This window comes from Engraulis encrasicolus, chromosome 14 (assembly GCF_034702125.1).
Source record: "Engraulis encrasicolus isolate BLACKSEA-1 chromosome 14, IST_EnEncr_1.0, whole genome shotgun sequence".
NCBI classification, from domain to species: Eukaryota; Metazoa; Chordata; class Actinopteri; order Clupeiformes; family Engraulidae; genus Engraulis; species Engraulis encrasicolus.
The window spans coordinates 11,166,200-11,181,199 of NC_085870.1; the positions used below are offsets into that span (position 1 = coordinate 11,166,200).

At 48.6% G+C, this 15,000-nt stretch overlaps 1 protein-coding gene across 1 annotated transcript in view; it reads left to right on the forward strand.

Moving 5' to 3' along the window:
- ptprga (protein tyrosine phosphatase receptor type Ga) overlaps positions 1 to 15,000 on the forward strand; it is a 407,084-nt gene that overhangs the window by 354,314 nt on the left and 37,770 nt on the right. The window contains exon 14 of the mRNA XM_063214914.1: positions 9,864 to 9,955. Coding sequence (XP_063070984.1) covers positions 9,864 to 9,955 — 92 coding nt within the window. The remainder of the gene's footprint in view (positions 1 to 9,863; positions 9,956 to 15,000) is intronic.

The window sequence follows — 15,000 nt, forward strand, 5'->3', positions numbered from 1 at the left end:
TTAGTGCAGTGTGTAGAGATGGGAAGGGGCTGGGAGAGTCATAACTACATCCAGAGCCTCAATTCAATACTTATATGAGTGTAGAGAGAATATAAGCTGAGCAGGTGAAGGAGAAGTGACGTGACTAAGAGAGGGAGAGGGAGGGAGGAAGGGAGAGAGAGAGAGAGAGAGAGAGAGAGAGAGAGAGAGAGAGAGAGAGAGAGAGAGAGAGAGAGAGAGAGAGACAGAGACAGAGACAGAGACAGAGAGAGAACAGAGCAAGATAGAGAGAGAGAGAGAGAGAGAGAAAGAAAGAAAGAAAGAAAGAAAGATAAGGAGAAATGAGAGAGATAGAGAGAAATAGAGAGCGAGAGAGAGAGAGAGAGAGAGAGAGAGAGAGAGAGAGAGAATGAATATGGGACACATTCCCCACCGACCCCCACACACGCACCATTCATCCAGAAGCAGCCAAGTAGCAAAACAAAGCCAGGGGGCTTTCAGGCGCTAATGTCAGTAGCAGACTGGGTGGCTGGGATTAGCCTGGGGGGGCGGTGTACAGTAAAGACGAGGAGTGTTTGAGCTTAAGCCGACGCATATGTTCGCTGGGCCGCTGAGCCGACCTCCATGCCACGCCACGCCTTTCCACTCCTGTCACCTCCACTCCACCACCCCACGCCACAGATCAGCCGAGGCAGCCCTAGCGCAAGCCCCAAGCCCCAAGCCACAGCCTCAGTCCCAGCTCCAGTCCCAGCCCCAGCCCCAGCCCCAGTCCCAGCTCCAGCCCCAGCCCCAGCCCCAGCCCCAAGCCCCTGGTGACGGTGGTAGGAGGGGTGGAGGTGGCGTCTGAGTCGGCTTGAGCTAGAAGCAGAGGACAGTTTGAGACAGGATATTTTTAAAGAGCTGCAACGATGATCTGTTGGCGGAAAGAAAGGATGAACCAGTGACGTAGAGGGAGAATCCCAAATACGTGTGCTGATTGGGTGATTGACAGGACGCTGAAGTGAGGGATGCCTATTGGAGAGGGAGACTCTGATTGGTTAGTGCAGGTATTATTGACAGCCGGGAAAGTAATTTGAATCTTCCTGGTAGAACTTTATGCAGTACCTCTACAGCTAAACTCTTTTGATTACCTGACCTGGAGAACCTTCACAGGAATGCGTTGGTGTTACTTTGGACATATCTGAGACTCAGCCTTTGTCATCTTGTCAGAGTGTATGTATGTTTTTTGGTTTCTGTGGAGTAGCTTGAGGGGAGTGCAACAGTCCCCTGTTGTTGGATTCTTGCCTTTTAGAATGCCAACACAGTAGCAGGTCGAGTGCACTGATGCATTGATACACGCAAACATACATTCTCTCTCGCTCTCGCTCTCGCTCTCGCTCTCGCTCTCTCTGTCTCTCTCTCTCTCTCGCTCTCTCTCTCTCTCTCTCTCTCTCTCTCTCTCTCTCTCGCTCTCTCTCTCTCTTGCTGTCGTTCTCTCTCTCTCGCTCTCTCTCTGTCTCTCTCTCTCTCTCTCTCTCTCTCTCTCTAAAACACACAACACTGTACACACACACACACACACACACACACACACACACACACACACACACACACTCACAAACAAAACCCACACACATTCACACATCACCGTCCTCCCTTGGGAAGTCAACAGTCAACACTCAACCGTCTTTCTCTCCCAATGCACAGCACACTTCCTCCAGCCCTCATCTCATCTCTCCCCACATCCCCAATGGCCCTCCTGCCACTCAACTGGATAGGCAAAGTGAGAGAGAGAGAGAGAGAGAGAGAGAGAGAGAGAGAGAGAGAGAGAGAGACAGAGAGAGAGAGAGAGAGAGAGAGAGAGAGAGAGAGAGAGAGAGAGAGAGGATGGAGGGAGAGTCACTCTATGACTTGTGGAGGAGAAAGGGATGACATTCGGGGGAGGTGTCGAGGGAGAGGATGGAGCGTGCTCGCTCGCTCGCTCTCTCCCTCTCCACCACCGTTGCTGTCTTCCGTCCGCATGCTTATAAAAATACAGAGATATGCGCATGACATGCACACAAACACTTCCATTAGGGTCACAGCGAGGTGTGTGTGTGTGTGTGTGTGTGTGTGTGTGTGTGTGTGTGTGTGTGTGTGTGTGTGTGTGTGTGTGTGTGTGTGTGTGTGTGTGTGTGTGTGTGTGTGTGTGTGTGTGTGTGTGTGTGTGTGTGTGCCTGCCTGCCTGCCTGCCTGCCTGCCTGCGTGTGTGCGTGTGCGTGAGTGTGTGAGTGTGTCAGCCTGCTCAGCCTCACTGGTCCCTTGATTATACAGTATACTGTGTCCGCACACGCACGCACACGCACACACACACACACACACACACACACACACACACACACACACACACACACACACACACACACACACACACACACACACACACACACACACACACACACACACACACACACACACACACACATTTACACTTACACTCACACTCACACTCACACTCACACTCACAGTGTCTCCCACTGTCTCACACCTCAGCCCCAAACGTCAGTGGTGAGGTGCCTGTGTTGGCGTGCTGGGGCTCTCCAGATCTCAGTGCTCCTAATGGTGGAGAGCATGGGGCTGATGATGAAAACACAAGGCAAGACCAGGGAGGATAGCACCAGGAGCAGGAGCTCAAATGCACACAACATACATACGTGCACACTCCCTCCTCCTCACACATACTTATCACGTATTCCTGCTCTCTTTCGGTGTTGATCTGGGTTTTTTTTACTCTCTGTGAGCCTCTTTCTCTCAGTCTCTGTCTGTTTCGGTCTCTGTCTCTGACTCTCTTTCTTTCTTTCTTTCTATCTCGTTTGCTGTCTCTGTCTCTGTCTCTGTCTCTGTCTCTGTCTCTCTCTCTCTCTCTCTCTCTCTCTCTCTCTCTCTCTCTTTCTCCATCCTTTTCTTTGCCTCATACTCACACACAACACAGTACGTATATACGGTCTGTACCTAGCAATTGTACATATATTTCAAGCATGCTGATGTTGTTATATACCAATACGTTTTATTAAATGTAATTTCAGGAGCCTACATGTTTTTGATAGGCCTTAATTATAATTGTAGTTCCCCAGTCTTTTTTCATCTGTAGTAAATGACAACAGCAGTGTTTCTCAACCTTTTTTAAGGCGAGGCACCCTTTCAATTCATGAAAAATTTCAAGGCACCCCAAAACCAACAAGCCGTACAATGGCATCACATCCGATACCACACAAGCTTAGAAAAGTAACACATTTGGAGACGTCACACCACCTACGCTCAAAGTTGCAGTTGACGTGGGCGACCTAGATTTACTTTATTTTGCAAAAATGCAGATGAAAGATTCCACTGACTAACATTAACTAGACAAATTTGTATTATATTGCATAATTTATTTATCAGCCACGTTTCTGCGGCACCCCTGAGGGGGGCCCGTGGCACCCCAGGGTGCCCCGACACCCCTGTTGAGAAACACTGGACTACAGCATCGTCAGATATGTAGCGTCCTTTGCACTCCACACGTCTCAAACAATTTTCCCCCAAAAAAATGGCGTTCTAATAATAGCACCAGTCCATCATTAATTCTGACAAGTAGGGAGAGTAATGTAGGGAAGTGGTTTGTATGTGTCCCGTCCTGCCCCCCTTTTCTTCAAGGGATGATCTCACGGACGCCTTTCCCGCTCCGCAGGGAGGTCGACAGGGAGTGACAAAGGGGTCAGTTGCCCTGGGCCTAGGGAGAGAGAGGGGGCCCATAATTGAATCCTCATTACATTGTAGTAATGATTGGGTTTGGGGCCCTTGCAGCTGTCTTTGTCCTGGGCCCAGCCAAAGCTGTCGGCGGCCATGCCGCTCCGTACTACGCCTCCATTGTCACACGGGCCACCAGAATAATGGGGTTCAATTGGAGTTCAGTTTGAGTTGTGGCCCAAACTGCCTGCCTGCCTGACTTCCTGCCTGCGTGAGGGGAGGTACGGCAAGGCGGGAGAAACATAGACAGGTGGGCTCGGTGTCTGCAATATTTTAAACAAAGAAGACATTTCTCAAATGGCTATACATCCAGGCCCACACATGTACACACAAAGCATACACGCACACACACACACATACACGCACACACATGTACAGTACTTACAGAAAAATGCTGTTCTAATATGTGCATGCACGCACGCAAGCATGTACACGCATGCACACACACACACATGCGCATGCGCGCACACACACACACACACACACACACACACGCACACACTGCTGTGACATTTACACAACTTCCTTGTTTTCTGGAGCTTGTATGTCATTGCTATACAGCACAGCACAGCACAGCACAGCACAGCACAGCACAGGGCAGCACAGCACAGCACAGCACAGCACAGCACAGCACAGCACAGCACAGCACAGCACAGCACAGCACAGCACAGGTCACTACAGCACAGCACAGCACAGCACAGCACAGCACAGCACAGCACAGCACAGCACAGCACAGCACAGCACAGCACAGCACAGCACAGCACAGGTCACTACAGCACAGCACAGCACAGCACAGCACAGCACAACAGAGCACAGCACACTTCAATACATGACATTACAGCACAGCACAGCACAGCACAGCACAGCACAGCACAGCACAGCACAGCACAGCACAGCGAGCAGGACACAGCACAGCACAGCACAGCACAGCACAGCGCAGCGAGCAGGACACAGCACAGCACAGCACAGCACAGCACAGCACAGCACAGCACAGCACAGCAGTCCCCGGTGGAGCTGGGCAAGGGCCATTAGGGAAGAGCACCACAGATGGCTCTCCTTGCTTAAATACATCAGAGCAAAACAACACTCGGTGGCAGTGGCATGATACAGCAAAACTTGCAAATGACTTGCAAATACGTACGCTATAGGAAACGGGTGAGAAGGTTTCTGTTGCCTCTTTCCCCTATGGAGCCCCCATTAGCATACAACAATGCCAGCAAAAAACAATTGTAAGGCAAAAGAGGAAGTGTGCATAAGTTACACATGGCGGGTCAGTGGAGGGTGAGGCGACGACTAGACACAAGTTTTGGGAGCCTGATATGGAAGACACTTTGTAACAAGTTGTGCAGTCGTGTGTGTGTGGTTGAAGACGCACTTGAGGTGTTTGTCGACAGAGAAGTGGGTGGTGGGGGGGATGGGGTTGGGCGGAGGACATGGTTGGATGCAGAATTGGGTCGCCATTGCATTGAGGGGGGGTGCTTTTCAGATGACTTTGTCCCGGCCCAGGCCAAAGCTCTCATCAGCCCTGCTTCTCAATCTGTAGGCTAAGGCAAGGGGAATGTGGTTAGCATTTAAACACCTGACTCCTGCCATTTGTCTGGACTGTATTCCAACGAATGCGATGGAAAACTTGAACCGTGCCCTGTAATGTACGCCGGATTAAAGCGATGGTTCGGAGTAGAATCGCCCTAATGCCATTTGAACCGTGACACCCATCCACCTTTACACCCGAAGTGTTTTCTGCCGCAGACTTACATCAACAGAGTTGCCGTGTTATTCGATGTTTATTCTGGTTAGCTTGACTCAAGCGCATGGATACTGGGCACCGTCTCCAAACTTTCCCCACAAAAATAACATGTCATTACACCAAACTTCTGCAGTAGCACAAATATGGTCTGTACTCACGAAACGAAGCATTTGGAAGTTTGGAAATAGTCCAGGAGTTTAGTATTATCAACACAAGCTGAATAGCTTCTCTGCTGCTAAAGCTGTGCCAACGTTACTTCCGTCATATGAGACAAGCCCGTAAAAGTCTTCAACAAACTTCCAGACGAGAGTGTTAAAAAAGTTTTCATTGAATTGTGATTAAGGCTTATATTTTCAAGGCAATACTTAAAAGATATTTCAAATCTTACCTACTATCAATTAGACAAGGATTTTCGTTATCAATACTGATGCTGAATTCACTTTTCATTGTGCATATTATGAGCTTCGTTTAGGACTCTTACATGCTTGTCTTAGATGACGGAAGTAACGTTGGCGCAGCTTTAGCAGCAGAGAAGCTATTCGGCTTGTGTTGATAATAATAAACTCCTGGACTATTTCCAAACTTCCAAATGCTTCGTTTCGTGAGTACAGACCATATTTGTGCTACTGCAGAAGTTTGGTGTCATGACATGTTATTTTTGTGGGGAAAGTTTGGAGACGGTGCCCAGTATCCATATGCGCTTGAGTCAAGCTAACCGGAATAAACATCGAATAACACGGCAACTCTGTTGATGTAAGCCTGCGGCAGAAAACACTTCGGGTGTAAAGGTGGATGGGTGTCACGGTTCAAATGGCATTAGGGTGATTCTACTCCGAACCATCGCTTTAACATGGCCCGGGGCCCCTAGGCTACTGGTTGCTGTAAGTCCCCCCAGAAGCCAAATTTTGCAACAGAATTATATAGGCAGTGTCATAATTATGAGCTAGGAATTAAGGATGGGGGCCCTAGGCTTTAGCCATATCTAGCCTGTGTGTTAATTTGGCCCTGTACGCCTTGTCTCTACCTGTTCATGCAAAATGGTTTGTTTGAAGATGCTTGCCTACCTACCAGGCTGACAGTTTTGCTATCCAGTGCATACCCAGTTATGAAAAAGGGAATGCCAGTCCAAGATGATTCTGCCTTGAGTGTGTCATCATAAAATCCCCTTTTATTGTGCTCATAACCCTTACTTTGCGACAGGCAGGCGCTTCGGCAGATTTAGTATTTTTGTATGGCAGCCAACGCTACATAAACTGGAGTGTAATGCAAGTGGAAAGGGTGGAATGGCTGCTAAATGCCTAAACATCTACGGCAGCTGAGATATACAGTAACTTCCATTGGTACTTGGCGCGTGTGTGCGTGCGTGCGTGCGTGTGTGTGTGTGTGTGCGTGCGTGCATGCTTGTGTGTGTGTGTGTGTGTGTATGTGCGTGCAAGTGTGCGTGTCGTATGGCCACATGCGTGTTGTGTCTTTCTGTGATTGCTTACTTTGGACACGCCAGGACAAACGAGTTGTCATGCAAGTGCAGGAGGAGTTACGCATCAGGAGTCGCAGTGGGCACACAGGAGAAGGAACAGGAGGAGAGGGGGAGGATAGGGAGAAGGAGCTGGAGGAGGAGAAGAAAAAAGAAGAGGGGGGGGTGAGAGGGAGGAAGAGGAGAGGGAAGAGGGGGGAAGGAGGAGGAGGAATTGGCAGGAGTCACAGCAGGTGCACAGGAGCAGGAATGCGAGGAGGAGGAGGAGAGGGAGAAGGAGGAGGTGGAGTAGAACAAGAAGACAGAGGAGAATGTGAAAGAGAGGAGGAGAAGGAAAGAAGAGGAGGAGAAGAAAGGGGGAGGAGGTCTTGCTTGCTTGCCTGCTTGCCTGCCCGGCGTGGTGTGGGTTAGTTAGTGTGCTACTGTGCGAGTGGAATGTTGAGCAATCCTAATCCTATTGAGGAGTCCTGGCAATGCCGCCTGCCCATTGGCTGAGGGGAGCCACTGATCCCAGACCTGCCCCAGCGACCTTTAGCCTCACTAACTTGGCACACAAATGCACACACACGGACACAGAAACGCACACACATGGACACACAAACGCACACACATGGACACACAAACGCACACACATGGACACACAAACGCACACACATGGACACATATACACACGCACGCACACATGCACACATGCATACACACTCACACACTCACACGTATGCACACATATACACACACGCACACATATACACATGCACGCACATGCTTGCACTCACACACACACGCATACACTCACATGCTGTGTGTAGGAACGCACTTTAGAAAGAGACTAATTATTGCGCCTTGTGCAACAGTTTTCAAGAGGGCCCAGGCTGTTGTTGGGTTAAGAAGGCAGAGAGGGGCTCTGACTAGAGGGGGGTACAGAGAGGGAGAGGAAGGGAGAGGTGGTGGTGGTGGAAGATTGTGGCCATTTTGCCTCACATAAACGAGGAGTGGGCCCACGTGGTGACGTAATGCCGAGAGGCCCCCCTCCTCTCCTCTCCTCTCCTCTCCGCCCCCTTTACACTTTACACTCCCCCTCCTCCCTCCTTCTCTCTCCCTCCCTCCCTCCCTCCCTCGTTTGCCCCGCTGTCCTGTCCCGTCTTCAGTCCTTGGTTTGGCAGCAGCATGCGTGCACTGCCGCGCGTGCTCTCCTGTTTCCCTCCGCGCCCTCTCTATCCTGTAGGATGACAAGTCTGTGCTCACTGCTCTGCATCAAGTACAGGTAGGACTTCACCACCACGGAACAAACAGAAACTAGATCAGAACCCACCCCACCCCACCCCTCCCCACCCCACCCTCCCCGACTCCTATCCTTCCCAGTGTCTTACCGTTGTGAGCGTGTGTATCTTGTGAGATTGTGTGTCAATTTGAATGAGGGGAGAGAGAGAGAGACAGAGAGAGAGACGGAGAGACAGAGAGACAGAGAGACAGAATGTGTCTCTGTGAACTTCACTGCAAGTACAGTAGACATACTACTAACATAGCTCTGTTGTTGAAACTTAGTGTAGTGCTTTCTGGTTCTACTACTACACCAACAAGTAAAGACTAACCCCCCAACCCCCAACACTACCTACTCTTCCCCCCAGAAACACACACACACCTGCACACACACACACACACACACACACACACACACACACACACACACACACACACACACACACACACACACACACACACACACACACACACACACACACACACACACACACACACACACACACACACACACACACGAACCGTCTTTCCCGTTCTACCCGTCCCCCCTCCTCTCCCCTCTCAGCAGAGCAGAGATCTAAGCCTGCAGACACTTACTGCTCGGCTGCTTTGGTTTCGCACTGTGCAGGAAAGGAGTCAAACCTGTTTTTTCTGTTCTGTCTTCTTTAAGTGTTTTTTTCCCCCCCTTTAAAGTGCCTCTCAGTCAGTCAGTCACCCGCACAACACGCTACTGGTTTGAGTTTAGCGTGTTCGCGTGCAGGTCTCTGTGTGTGTGTGTGTGTGTGTGTGTGTGTGTGTGTGTGTGTTTACACCTGTGTGTGAGTGTGCTTCTGTGTATGTGTACTCATCTGGTAGTTCGCGGAAAACCTGCTAGGCGGAAATGCTCCGTGCTTTTGTTTGCTTTCTGAAGCGCACCGGGCGTTTGCCTACATGTAGTCGCGCTTTTGTGATCGCTTGACGGGAGGAAAGACGCCCCTCTCTCTCTCTCTCTCTCTCTCTCACTTCAGGACTTCAGGAAGAGTTGAGTGTTGGTGGGATTACCCTCCATGCAGCGTTGGAGAGCTTTGAGGTCTGATCACTGATTTATACATTGAGGCGACAGGTTAAGCTATTGTTGTGCTATTGACTTTAGCTGCGTGTGTGTGTGTGTGTTTCTGTGTATTTGTCTGTGTGTGTGTGCACATGTACTTCAGCATTGTCACACATTCATCCTGAGTGAGGCGAGGCGAGTGGAGTGGAGTGTGTGCTAACTGCGAGGCGGTGTGTGTGTGTGTGTTTGCGTTCGGCCCTTTCCTTTCTGTCAGGAGTTCAAAGTACACCCTGATCCCGTCGCCGCGTCTCGCTGCTGCGCCATCTGTGTTTGCTTTAGTGGGGATTGTCACCTATGCTGTTTGTGATGACAAGAGGACATGCATTATTCACAGCTCCTTATGTTCTCTCTCTCCCTCTCTCTATCCCTCTCTCTTCTTATCTTCTTCACCTGTTCTGTCTCATTCTCTCTCTCATTCCTTCCCTTCCTCTCTCACACACACGTCCTCCCTCTCTCTATGCTCTTTCGCTTTCCCTCCCTTTCTCTCAATCCTTCTCTTTCACTCTCTCTCTATCCCTCTCTCTCTCTCTCTCTCGTTCTCTCTCTTTTACTCTCTGTCTGTATCTCAGGAGATGTTTCCAGACGGCCCATTTCTACGTGGAGGACAGCAACTCCCCCCGGGTGGTTCCCAATGAGTGCATCCCTGTCATCCCCATCCCAGGTAAGGGCACTCTTTTTGGGCTCGCTGACACTGGCCTGCCTGGCTGGCTGGTTGGTGACACCCTAGTCCCCTGGCCGATCCCTCGGTCGGTGTCGGTGTCAGGTTCACACACCCGGGAGCTGGTCAAAGGCAGAGGGAAGGACACAATGAGAAAGAAAGAAAGATAGAAAGAAACATGAAAGAAAGAAAGAAATAAAATGCCAAGGAAAGAAAATATTAAAGAAAGAGGAAGTGAAATACAGTTTCAGACTAAAGGCTGATATGGCGGAAAAAAAAGAGATCAATGTATATTTTATGTCCCGCTAAAATTAAACCACACTCATTCATGAATTATGTATTAAGTAGTTCTCTATTTGAGTTTCACCAAGGACACTTGATATAAATCGAAGGGGGGAAAGCAGTGCTGTCATTTCTGCGCAGTCTGGTTTCCTCAGTCTGTCAGTCGACTTTCAGTCAACTTCTCCTTCATCTGTAAGTCTCCCCTGCATCATTGAGTCGTTGTGAATGGCAGTGCTGAGAGAGAGAGAGAGAAAGAGAGGAAGAGAGAGAAAGAAAGAGAGGAAGAGAGAGAAAGAAAGAGAGGAAGAGAGAGAGAGAGAAAGAAAGAAAGAAAGAAAGAAAGAAAGAAAGAAAGAGAGGGAGAGACTTAGCGAGAGAGAGAGGGAGAGAGAGAGAGAGAGAGAGAGAGGCAAGAGAGAGAGAGAGAGAGGAAGAGAGATAGAGAGACAGAGAGGAAGAGAGAGAGAGAGACAGAGAGGAAGAGAGAGAGAGAGAGGAAGACAGACAGAGAGAGAGAGAGAGAGAGAGAGAGAGAGGAAGAGAGAGAGAGAAAGAAAGAAAGAAAGAAAGAAAGAAAGAAAGAAAGAAAGAAAGAAAGAGAGGAAGAGAGAGAGAGACTGTCATCCGACTCTGTAGCAGCCACTTCCTCAGGTTACCGTTGTTATTTCAAACTGACCTGGGAACTGTGAGGCAACCGGAGCTCCTTAAAACCCCACAGCCATGTGGTTGACTTTAGCTGCTGGCCAGGGCATTTTCTCAGAGAGGGATCTCCTCCTCCATGTTAAACATCTCCAGCAGGCCTGGAATAGTCCTAATCTGGGAGAGGATAATTAGCCTGCCGCAGGTGAATAGAAGTAAGTGTGTGTGTGTGTGTGTGTGTGTGTGTGTGTGTGTGTGTGTGTGTGTGTGTGTGTGTGTGTGTGTGTGTGTGCGCGTGTGCGTGTGCGCCTGCAGGTGTCTGTGTGTATGTTCGTGTGTGTGTCTATATGCGTATTAGCGTGCGCATGTGTTAGTGCATGCGATCAAGTGTGACGGACTTTGCGTATCTGTGTGTGTACTTGTATCTGTGTGAGTTTGAGGGAGTGCTTGCATATGAGTCACTCGCATTAAAATTGAAAGCCTCTCCGCAAAAAAATAGAGGGGAAAAATGTCAACTAAGCATAATTAGGGTCGTGCAGAGGAATGCATGGCTTTCTGTCACCAGTCGAAGCAGGGTGTAGTAGATAGTGAGATAGTGCTCCTGCTGTACCTGTCGGCGCGCTATACTTCACGACAATTTGTTTTAATGGCATTCCACAATGTGGAAATCTATGCTGGCATCGATTTTCCCATGAAACGGGTCAAATGAACCTCTCAGGACCAGGAAAGAGGAAACAGAGGAGAGAGAAGGGAAAAAAAGACACACACACACACACACACACACACACACACACACACACACACACACACACACACACACACACACACACACACACACACACACACACACACACACACACACACAGGTACACAAGGACACACGCACACACACACACACACACATAGGTACACAAGGACACACACACACACACAGGTACACAAGGACACACACACACACACAGGTACACAAGGACACACACTCACACACAGGTACTCCAGGACACACTCACACACACACACACACACACACACACACACACACACACACACACACACACACACACACACACACACACACACACACACACACACACACACACACACACACACACACACACACACACACACACACACACACACACAGACTCAGGGGGTGTATATATTTCTCTTATCAGTATGTTGTCAATCTGGTCCCACCGCGTACCAGGCCTATCTTGATGTGCCCTGGCTGTCACATGTCACATGTTGCGGGTGTTGGAGTGTGTAAGTAAGCTCTGCTTGCTCGCTCTCAGGCTCAGTTGTGGGATAACCTCACTTGAGCAGATTGCGAGCAGTGAGCGGGGTCGAGACCCCCCCACCCCCCACCCCACCCCCAGGTCTCCTCAGGGGAGTCGACTCAACTGGTTGTTTGAGACGTCGGGCTCTGTCTTGACTATCTATCTGACTATCTGTCTGTCTGTCTACGGTAGCTGTCAGTCTGTTGTCTGTCTATCTGTAGGCTTTATGTCTGAGTGATGTTTTTGTGCTCTGTCTGTTTGTCTGTCTGTCGGTCTGTTCCATCATAGGCATTATGTTGGGATGCTTTTGTTGTGCTTTGTTTCTGTCTGTCTGTCTGTCTGTCTGTCTGTCTGTCTGTCTGTCTGTCTGTCTGTCTGTCTGTCTGTCTGTCTGTCTCTGTATCTCTGTTGGCCTTATGTTGGAGTGCTTTTGTAGTGCCGTGCCTGTTTATCCGTCAGTCTGTCAGTCTGTGTTTCTGTCTGTCTGTCTGTCTGTTAGCCCTATGGTGGAGTGCTTTTGTTGTGCTGTCAAGCCTGATGGCAATAGGGAACAGAGGGATTTGTTCCGTTTTGTGTTGGTGTGGTAACTCCTTCCCTGCACACAGCCCAGCCCATCACCCACCCCCCTCCTCCAGCCACCAACCATCTATCCAACAGTAGTAGCCAGCCACTCGCACAGGCCCTCGAAACAACCCAAATTTGAGCTTTATTGAGACTGCAACAATAGCCGTGGCACAGAGCCCTGGATCTAATTGTAAGCTTGTTTTGTGCGTGTGTGTGTGTGTGTGTGTGTGTGTGTGTGTGTGTGTGTGTGTGTGTGTGTGTGTGTGTGTGTGTGTGTGTGTGTGTCTGTGTGTGTCTGTGTCTGTGTGTGTGTGTGTCTGTGTGTGTCTGTGTGTCTGTGTCTGTGTGTCTGTGTCTGTGTGTGTGTGTGTGTGTTACATGCCCATTTCCTTTGTTGGCGCCTTGGCGCGGGCACAGGGCTGGTATTCAAAGAGATGTTTCTAATGGAGGGTGCCTCGCTGCTCCACTCCAGTGCCATGCAATGGTTCTCTGTCAGCTCCAATAATAACAGCCCATAAACACCTTGTGTGGATGTTTTTTTCCCGCTCTGTAAAAAAAAGGCCATTGCATTTGAAGAGTTCAGATGCAAAACCCCCTAACTCCATTTCTGAAGACCTGCACTTCTATATTTTTAGAGAACCCTGTCGTTGGTTTGGTTTACATTCATGTACTTGATAATACATATTAATAGTTATATTACATAAATGAAATAAAAAAATGTGCAATTTTGATAGCTTTGTATTAAATAAAAATTAAATAAGATTATTTTCTGAAAAGGTACTTTGGGGGTTTTGCATCTGAACTCTTCATTTTTCCCATTTACAAAAGAAAAAAAAGCACCCACACATTGGATGTACAGCACAACTCATGTTGTCTTAATTACCACCAGGGATGGAAAACAAACTTCCCGTAACAGGATGCTCTTGTCTCTGTACGATGCGGCTGTCTGATTGAATGAATGAATGATTTTATTTGACGTCTTCAGTTCACATAAATAAAATAAATACATGATTGAGTTTCATATAAACCGCACCACATACTTAAATTCACCAAGTGTGTACAGCGATAAGAGATCAATGAGTTCAGATGAGGGCCGTACGGCAACTGAGGAGTTCTGGGTAATGGAGTTTTAAGTCTGCCTGCCTACATACTGGCTTCTTTATGGAGCAAATTGAGGCGATCACAGGTTTATTCTATTAGCCTCCACCAGACAAAGCTGCGAAACGCTCCCGAGTGAATCCAATTTGTGGTGCTCCGACTTGGTCCCGAATAATGCATCCTCAATGGGTTTTCATCACGGCTGCTGTAGCTAAGAGGAGAGGACAGAGGGAGAGGAGAAGGAGGTGTGAAGGGCCTCTTTATTTTATTTATTTAAAGGTGCACTGTGCAAGATTTTTAGTAGTTTATTTCCAGAATTCATGCTGCCCATTCTCGAATGTTACCTTTTTCATGAATACTTACCACCATAATCAAATTCTAAGTATTCATTATAACTGAAAAAAAAACACTTTTCATACATGAAAAGGGGGATCTTCTCCATTTTGAATTTCCAGAAATAACCATTTTTAGCTGCAAAAATGACTGTACTTGGCCCATAATAGAAAACATTAGTTTATTACTTAGTAAACTTTCATGAAAATATGATGAATGTGAAGATGTTGAATGATGTGTGTGTGTTTTGGCGTGTGAAAGTCTCTGGTGTTTTCTCGCTCTCAGGTTGAGTGCCTGAATATGAGTGCTTCAAAAGTGTGACAGCTTCATAGATGGTCTCGTGGTTGTGAATTGGTGGGGGTCTGTTTTAAAAGGGCACTGCCTCCATTGGTCTGTCTTGTGCACTTGGGTTGATATGCTGGTATCCGTTATTGGCTGACATGTGACAGGGGCTGGCTGTGTTAGATATGGTAATCTGGCCACCACAACCAGTTTCAGTACAGGAATTGTGTGTGTGTGTGTGTGTGTGTGTGTGTGTGTGTGTGTGTGTGTGTGTGTGTGTGTGTGTGTGTGTGTGTGTGTGTGTGTGTGTGTGTCTGTGTGTCTGTTCTCTCTCTCTCTCTCTCTCTCTCTCTCTCTCTCTCTCTCTCTCTCTCTCTCTCTCTCTCTCTCTCTCTCTCTGTCTCTCTCTCTCTATCTGTACCTGGTCTGAGCCAAGTGATGCAGACCGACGCTTGACAGATGAGTGGCAGATTGAAGGTTCAGATTACCTCTACGCTTCACTGGACTCTGTGGAGACCCCCTGCTACACACACACACACACACACACACACACACACACACACACACCCTTAT